General features: G+C 26.5%; 1 protein-coding gene across 2 annotated transcripts in view; it reads right to left on the minus strand.

The window, feature by feature from the left end:
- Nucleotides 1–9,655, minus strand: part of LOC123009578 (aquaporin AQPAe.a) — a 26,157-nt gene that overhangs the window by 16,005 nt on the left and 497 nt on the right. Inside the window, exons 1-2 of one of the 2 annotated variants that reach the window (XM_044405983.1) lie at nucleotides 7,164–7,380; nucleotides 2,975–3,162 (exon numbers count right to left, since the gene is read on the minus strand). In XM_044405983.1, coding sequence (XP_044261918.1) covers nucleotides 2,975–3,162; nucleotides 7,164–7,185 — 210 coding nt within the window. In that variant the 5' untranslated portion in view covers nucleotides 7,186–7,380. Of the gene's footprint in view, nucleotides 1–2,974; nucleotides 3,163–7,163; nucleotides 7,381–9,655 lie in introns of those variants that run through there. The other variant, XM_044405984.1, reaches the window with a different exon arrangement.

Here is a 9,655-nt window from a genome sequence, read left to right on the forward strand (position 1 = left end):
TAAGTGATAATACCGATAATTTTAACATTTAGTTTACTTTAAAAAAAAATTGAATACCAACATTGGAATTTATTGTAATTACCAATCAGAATTAAAATACAATAATTTGGAAGTAATTGAAATGAATGAAATATTTAAATTATACAGAGTATTTCATAACTTGCGCTTTGGAGAAAAATGTCAAGTAAGATATCAAGAACATAGAAAAAATATTTACAAAATTTTGCCAGAATTTTTTAATAATTTGACCTTTTCATGTTTATTTGTAATTGTAAAAGTACAAAAACTTATAATTAAACATACAGTTTAGAATACAGTTTCTTAGTTTCCTTTTCTAATAGCCTACAGCAAAAACATGAGCGCAAGTTTTAAAACACCCTGTATATTATAAAATTACCGGAATTATTTTGGCATTACTAATTTTTTAAAACTTGGTACCGACACTTTTTTGAGAATTACAAAAAATGTAGGAAATTACTTAGAAATTGCAAGAAATTTATGCAGCGTAGCAGAAATATTGTAGAAAACAATTTAATCAAGCATACGTTTTTTGGAAAATCTGCAACTTCTTTTAGTGAGATTTTATTTAAAAAAATTTCGTTGTTATTGTGTGTCAACTATAACACAAAACTACCAAAAAAACTGAACTAATTTTGTGATTAATGACGTTTTCAAATTTTCCGCAAGTTTTATTTCTGAGTTTTACCACAATCAATGACAAAAATTGTTGCATCAATACGTTTGCCAAAAACTAAGAACATTTTTTTCAAGGGTAATTTATTTTTAAAAATTACGATAAATTATTCGAAATTACTTATTGTACTTATAAAAAGTGAAATTAAGCTGTAGTTATAAAAACTAATTTGGAATCAGTGGAATTACATTGAATTATTGGAATTACTAAAATTTTCCTATTTTTTTCTAGAATTGTATAGAATTATGTACTTATAGTCGAACAATGTAGTTTAAAAAAACAAAATGGGGGGTTGGGGTCATTTTTTATTAAAAATTGTTAAAAGGCTGTGTAAATCCTCGTATTTGTATCCAAAAAATTTTTGAAAATATAGATTAGTCTGCTCTTTCACATAATTATAATGTCAAGGTGAGTGTATTGTTTTTAAGATGTTAATAATAAATGCAAATTTTAGATGTTTTATTGCTACAACACATTTTTTGTGGAAGAGCTTTTGAATAATATTAAAATGTTTTTACCTCTAAATACTATACCAAAAACAATTAAATTTTTTAATTTACTTCTGTTTTGGTCAAAAAATCTTTGGCTTATTAAAATTTCTATTTCAAAGGTTTGGTAACTGTTTATTTTCAAGATGCATCAATATATTATAATTACGGTTTAAAACCACCCCTAAAGAAAAATTTAGATAATTTCTTGTTATAATCTTGTTATAAAAATCGACCTCATATTAAACACAGTAAATGTCAGAATTTATATTTTTTCTCAACTTTGAATAATAACAAGTTCGCAGATAACACCTGCATTACTCTGTTGAGTACCTTTGTAGTTACAATTTAACAAATTATTATTTTATTAAATGCTCCTTAGAATTTATTGCTCCTACTTCATTTTTCTGCTTAAAAAAAATGATGACAAATACAATTTTCTTCAAGTCTGAGATCATTGCTGATGATTTCACCTCCATTGTGATCGTCTGGTGAAACCAGTACCATTTGTAAAATATCATTTTGTATATTCATGTCATGATTGCTATTACAGATTATGACAACAATTTTAACTAAACCAGATTAGCAATTATATAATGTCTAAACAAGAAGAGAAAAAAGTCCTTGATTTAAAATTACTTGACATTTGTATAGGCACATAAATTACGAGCTGTGACTGAAAATCTTATGAAAAATTATTAGCATGACAATCAGGCTTAGATAAACATTATAATACAACATATATGACAAAATCTCATTTTTGTAGTAAATATAAATGCGCAATATCTAAAAGAATTATTTAAGAAATTAGAACTTGTACGAGTTTTTCAATTTGTTAATGTTACTTAGCTTTACATTATTTTAAAATCAAGTAAGTATTTAGAAATCATTAATAGTCTATAATTTTCAGAAATATGGACCTTTAGAAAACATATTATTTATTATTTGGAAACAATTGAGTGCCATTAAACAACGTAATAAATATTGCTGACAATGTTGTCCTAAATTTAATAAAAAAGTATTTGTTGTTTTATTACTAGTGAATAAAGTAAAATAGAAAAAAGTTATTAGTCTTCAGATTTTATAGATATTTAGAAAAAATGCTGTATACTATTAGTGATTACGCAGAATTTGGTCCACTCGAGCTGTGAACAAAAAATCTTGTATTAACCATTTTAAACTCGAAAGCACATAAAAGTACTGTGATAAATCTTCACAAATATAGAAGATGAAAGTATCAGTCATTGCAAACAAGGGAAACACATTATCATTTGTCAAGGCCATACCTTCTTCTTGTAATTCCCATAACAGTTATAATTTGTGCCCATTTATGTAATTTATTCAAATGTTAAGTGTTTGCCACCGTTTTCTCATAATGAATAGTTGTGTCACTATGATCGGAAATAAATTAATAAAATTTTAAGATAAATAAGGTACGTCATTGATTCAGGTACATAAAAAAATATTTCTCAAGTTCACTCAGTCACTGCACTTTAATCTGTGAACGTGTGCGTCATATCACGCAAATATTTAAAAGTTTCAGTTATATTTTTTGTGTAATTAATGATTATGGAAGTTACCATGTATAGATGATGGATTTTTATTTGTCCGCTCTATAAGAACAACAGTTCGTACAATCACCCAGTTTGCTTCGATTTTATTTCACAACATTGGCACTGTTCTAGATTGGTTTATAAACTTTTATTCATTCTTAACTCCATCTAATTTGTCGCAATTTAATTTGGGTGCGGGTATCGAACAATTATGTTGTGTCTGGACGTAAATTACTTACCTGTGCTAATGTAGCGACTGTTATTCCGAATGTTAGAGCAATGCGAACAATTATTACTTCTCCTGGTAAAACTATTGAGCCACAACCGATGACGACCAGTAAAAATGTGCCGATGAATTCCGCTACTAACATTCGCCATATTGCTTTATTTTCTGTTATTTCTGAAAGGCCTAAGATGCTGTCTGCACCTGAAATAAATAAAAATCTTTCAATAACAAAAAAATTACTAAAATAAAAATACTGTCAAAAAAATATTTAAATAATTCTTATTTATTTTAGTGTTTATATTGTAAGTTAAATTAAAAATAGTTCTAGATTAAATATTTTCAGGGTTCATAGATCTATCACTCCCTGACTTACCCTATAACTCATTGTAATTATATCGATAGGCAACCCACCATTCAGACGCGTTTATTAGTGTTCATTTTCAATTTCTATTGGTAGAATTAAATAATATAATAAGTATTTTTATACAAAATACAACAGAAATAAATACTAATAAATTAATTTTTACCAGTAACAAAACGTATTGTAAACTTATTTATTTTATTTTATTTTTCAAAATAAGTGTGTTTAATAAATTTTTTGCAACAATTAAATTCTCTATCTCGATTCACACACTTTACTAGTGTTCTAGTAAAGGTATTAAAAAAAAACAAAAGCCCACACCTGGCGGTGTTTAATTAATTACACACAAACTCAGAAAGGAAACAAAGCAGTGACGTATCAAAATAACTTTGCTAAATGAAATCGGAGTATCAAAATTCAGACTGATTTATCACTTATTAGTAAAACATAATGTTCGGTGTTTAAAAGCTTCGGAACTTTTGTTGCAAAATGTGACAAATGTATCTAGAGTTGAAATTTTGTAACCACACTTAAATAGTCAGTGTTAGGAAATTTTGTTTTTTTATTTTATCTATTTTAAAGTCTGCTTGAACCGGTGCAGGGTACAATTCCAGTAATTATAATACCATAATCTTACCTCTTTTACAAGAACATCAATAATATTTTTCTTTTTTTGCTAACAAATATCTTAAAAATGTTAGAACATTAAGATATAAAAACACCAATCAAATCAAATAAGCTACATTAGCAAAACTATTAAAACAACAAAATTTAAATTTAGTCGTACCACCAACTATTAAAAAACTACAGTTTAAATTTAATTTTTTTGAGTTTCAAATGGTTTTATTTTATCGTCCTTTTGCAAATATTACAAGAATAAAGCAAATCTGCATGGCACTGCTTTAGTCAACTTTAAAACCTCCCTATTCTTAAGATTAGACTCTAATGTACTAATAATTAATGTTTGTGGTACAGAAATATTTTTTGTTTCGTAACAATTTTTTTTAAAGTACTATACAGGATGTGACAGAACTCGCGCTCCAGAACAAATTTCAAGGAAGATAAGATACCAGGAACATGGAAAAAATGTTTAAAAACTTCTATCTATCAAAAAATTTTGACTATTTAATGTTACTGATAATCTTGAACATGTTTTTTATAATTATTTAGTAAAGGTACAAAGATTTTGCCAAAAAAAGTTAACATTACAAATAACATTACACAGAGTTACAATTTAGTATACAGCTTCCTTGTTTTCTTTTCTAATAGCCTACAGCAAAAAAACTTGGAAAAGTATTTTTCCAACAGAAATAAATAGAGTCAAAGTGAAAAATTTAAACTTTAAGAATTTTTTATAGATAAAAGTTTTTAACATTTTTTCATCTTCCTGGTATCTTACTCTACATGGCATTTTTCTCAGTAGTTGTAAAAAAGCGAAATGTCTCTGTTTCTTTGTGTATAATAAAAAAACAGTGTTGTTTTTTCTTTTTCTTTTTGTTTAGTGTGCTGAATTAATTTAAGTAACTAATTATGCTGTCTTTATAGAGTGTTATGTTTATTTTCTTAATAAGTATAATAACTGACTCTAATTTAATATTTGCTGCACATTATCGACATTAAAAATTAAAAATTCTGTAAAAGAGATCTTATTAATATATTTGGACAATGTAAAAATAATATAAAAATTACATTTTTTTATATTTTCTATAAGTAAAAAGAAGTATGTCAAATTATTAAGAATATTATAAAATAAAAATGTTACGAGCATTACCTACACAACACTAATTCTGAAACTTTTATACGTTATACTTACACATATTAACAGTAAGATGTAAAATACATTTTCGAATGTCTAATGAATTTTTCAACGAATTTATTTACAACTATTTTATTTTCAATGGTATACCTATGTGAAATAGATGTTTACGAGTATTAATCTCGTTCTAATGCAGAGACAAGCTAATAAAATTTCATCTTTTTTTAGTATTGTTTTTACAGACTGCATTATACAAAACGCTCCTAGCCATAAACTCTATTATTTTTAAAGATACGACAATACTTCTTTAAACAAAGTTGAGCAGTTTATTGTGAGCAATTTTTGGGATAGACAATCTATCATAGAAATAAATGCAGAGTGATCAAAAATGACTAATTAAGTTAGCATTATTAAATTTCATTTTTGAATAATACAACTGCAATAACTTGCGGTTGTCAGCATCATTGAATACTTAAAATTATACTTAATTGAATTTTAAACAAGTACAACATTTTTTTGAGATAGTTTTTTGTCATATGTTTTCCATTATCCTCTACTTTTAATTTTATGACATATAATTTGCCAAATTGGTGATCTTTGTAAACCTTTGTTTCAACTCAATTTTTTTACTTCAGAATTATAAAGTGTATGAAAAATAGTAATTTTATTGTCTTCGCTTTCAATCTCATTTCCTTTCAAAAACAACATGTTTTTTGCTACATAATTGTATTTTTATTACTATTTTGTTTAATGTAGCAAACAGAAGGTGGGAATGCATCGTAAGTTATGCAAAATTATAGTCTTTAACATAAAATAGTTTAATTTCTTTCCATTTAATTCGATGCAGAAGACGGTAGTTCAGAAAATACAACCAACATTAAGGCACATCTACAAATTTTTTTTTCATTTGCAATGAAGAAACATAAAAAAAATAGTCTTCTTTACAAAAGACTTTTTAGCTTACACACTTCCAGATAATAAATAATCAAAGCCTTAAAAAGTCAATTTCACAGTATTTTGAGGTGTGATACTAAACTTATACCCATTGGGAAGCTTTATAAAAATTCATAGGAATAATAACATAAAACATTTTGTCACTTGCTTTAGTTTATTCATTTCTAGGTTTGTTAAGGTACTTTGATCTTTGTTTTACTTAATTCCCACGTACTCATGATTAAGAGATCAGAATCGATATTTTCAGAACACCGTGTTCATAGATTTTATCTTCGAACATTTCACTTAGAAAGTAGATATGAACAATCATCCCATACAAACAAATTACCATTAATCATCCTTTAATCACCAGCGGAACAAAAAACAGCAAAACATTTGCAAAATCATGGCAGATTTTAAACGTGATAATGAAAGTTTTTACATTTTGTACCAATTCAAGAACACTTTTCTCGCCTTGTTTTACTATTTCACGCTCCCATTCGCATTTCTCATTTCACCACTGTCATTGTTTTTTAATTTTTTTCACCTTCTCTTGGATGTTTTAATCCAAGTATTACTTATCTATGACAGTAAATCAAGATAGTTTTCGAGTGTTATTATCTTATAAGCAAATATAGGTATAGGTAATTCGAACAGTAGCTAATGACTACTGACATAAAATATGTTATCACTTATCAGGTGTTGGAAACAATGTCAGTGCAATTAAGAATGAACGGTAGCAGTTGGTAGCATAATCAATAAGGGCATCACTTAATTTAAAATTTCAATTATTTTGTCACATATGATTTTTAACAGGATTTTTTAGTTATAATCAATCAATTATTACGAAAAAATATTATATTGTATTTGTTGGTGATAATGATAATAATTATAAATTTTTTTGAGTTTTAAAGCAAGCGTAAAATTTATTTAAATCCTAGATAATATGTATTGATAAAATATTACATTTTGATTTTTTTATGTTGTAGCTCTCCAAGCCAAGTTGATAACACACCTAGAACATTGTTTTCAAGTACCGAGACTGGATTTACAACACATTTTTTCCTAAACTTAAAAAATAACTTAGTTATAACGTTGAACAATTACAAACGATAGTTTTTGAAGTGAATTTTATGAAACAAAATTCCTTACCCTTTATTTCTTTGTTGGCCATTGTACCACTGAAACTGAAACACCTGAAACGAGAGCACCGTTTACCGCAAACTATTCACAGTATGTGTAACGAATCGACGACACACCGCTAAACTAGATTCAGAATGCAGTGTCAATCATACAAAATCTCTCGTAAGTCAAGAGATTTGAATGTCGGTCAGGAGTGGAACTGAATGAAGTCGAGTTGTTCGAAACAGTTATATAAAAGTGAAGTCAACCGAACGTCGAATCGAAACAATACGTATTCGGCGGAAACACCTGACGAAAAACTAATTTTCGAACTGATTTTGGTACTCTCAAGGTGCGGCGTAGACAGTTAACATTTTTTTAAGTTCCTATGTTGACTTCAGCATTACTCAACATTTATGATTTGTGTGATGTTGGTTTTATCTAATTATGGGACATCGTAGCGCTGAGATTACTCGAGAACGGTAAAAATAACCGGTAAATGGAGGTACATAAGCAAATATTCCATGAAATGCTTTTAACTTCTTGAAATATACATTTGAAGATGCAAGCAAACCTCTTCATACCAGCATTAGTCACGTTGTTAGAGGGTGTGTTTATGCTAAGAAATTTTCTAAATGGTGGAATCTATTTAGTAAGCCCGTTATCTGAATGAAATAATAAAATAAATAAATAATAAATAAAACGTTTGAATGCTTTCTTGTAATTTGAACGAGAAACATAATACTAATAGGTGGAAATATTATCTCTTGCTTAAAAAAAATAACAAAATTGTTTGAAACTAAATATTAGGAGCCTAGAGAATAAGTAAGTATTAATAATAATAATTTAATACTACAAGAATGTTCTTAATAAATGCCAAAATTTTTATAAAAAAACTTAATTTTCAATTTCCAACAGTTTTTCTCTAAATTTGCTAAGTTGATAACATTTGGTATATAGTTTACAGTTCTAAAAATTATACTATACAGGCTGCGCCAGAACTCGCACCCCTTACCCATGTAAGGTAAGATACCAGGAACATGAAAACAATGTTAAAAACTTCTATCTATAAAAAATTAGAAGTTATGAGAGTTTAAATTTTGCACTTTGACTCTATTTATTTCTGTTGGAAAAATAATTCTCCAAGTTTTTTTGCTATAGGCTATTAGAAGAGGATACAAAGAAGCTCTATCCTAAATTGTAACTCTGTTTAATGTTATTTGTGGCTTTTGTTGGCAAAATTTTTGTACTTTTACTAAATAATTATAAAAAACATATTAAAAAACTTATTAGTGTCATTAAAAATGTCACATGTCAAAATTTTGTGACAGATAGAATTTTTTAAACATTTTTTTCATGTTCCACCCTGTATGTCAAAATTATAAAAAACACAAAATATCTTATGAGATTGTAAACAATTAATAATTATTGTAAAAATTATTCAAGTATGTTTTAAGTTATACATATAAAAAAAGACCCTCCTACAAAGCTAAATTATTTTTTATGTTACTCTTCCTTAAAAGTTAAAAAAATGCAGACAAATACTTTTACTTTTTAGTTTTACTTGATTAGATTAACCAAATACTGAAAAGTGAGAAAGCACATAATTTTTGTGACTAATCTGCTGTGCGAAAATAATTTTTCTCTTGTTACATTTATCAACAGATGACCTCCTTTTTCTTGCAAATTTGAGCTGATACCCAAAATAATAAAGAGAGCAAAAAATAAAAAAAAAATTATTAAAAAATTTTGGTAGATGCTGTAAAAATACGGACAAAAAATGGAATAGAAAAATCATTTTCTGGAGATTTAAGAATTAAATTTGATGTAGAGCCTGTTATACAATGGATTCTAACAAAGTGTCAAAAATTTAACCCATTTTTGTCCTCAGTGGTACACTGAGTAAAAAAGTTATGATTTGATGATTTTTTAAAAAAATAAAATAATTTAATTACTGAACTAATTATTTTATATTATTATGCTGACTGCATTAATTGAAGTATACAAGACTCAAAAAATATTTGATTTTATTTATAATTTGTGAAATTATAGACAAGTAAAATAAAAAAAATATGTAACTAAAGTTTTCTACTTATATTATTAGTTACTTCATATCGAAAATTACAAATAATCTAACTGCAACTAAATTCCAGTAAAATTTGTTACATAACAAAATCATTTTATAGCACTTAATTAAAATTATATTTATAAATAAGATTTTTTACATTTTAATGAATTAATTATTTTAATAAACCTTATTTTACAGTGCCGTTTCATTAGTAGTTAAAGCCATGCCTAGTTCAAGTACCCACAAAAACGTATGTGTCGCATAAATTTTTCTTGCAACTTTACACATAAAATTATGAGAGCTTTATTAATTAGAATAAATTACGTTAAATAATTAAAACGTAGTTGTAAAAAGTTAAATACACTAATTGCGATTTTTTGTTTTTACATTAGTCGAAGTTTTAAAAAATGTGATTCTGCTAGTCAGTTTTCTTTTTTTCTTAGTACAAAAAATT

This window comes from Tribolium madens, unplaced genomic scaffold (genome assembly GCF_015345945.1).
Source record: "Tribolium madens isolate multiple individuals breed KSU strain unplaced genomic scaffold, Tmad_KSU_1.1 Scaffold_7;HRSCAF=85;Tcas5.2_LG10, whole genome shotgun sequence".
In the NCBI taxonomy this organism is placed as follows: domain Eukaryota; kingdom Metazoa; phylum Arthropoda; class Insecta; order Coleoptera; family Tenebrionidae; genus Tribolium; species Tribolium madens.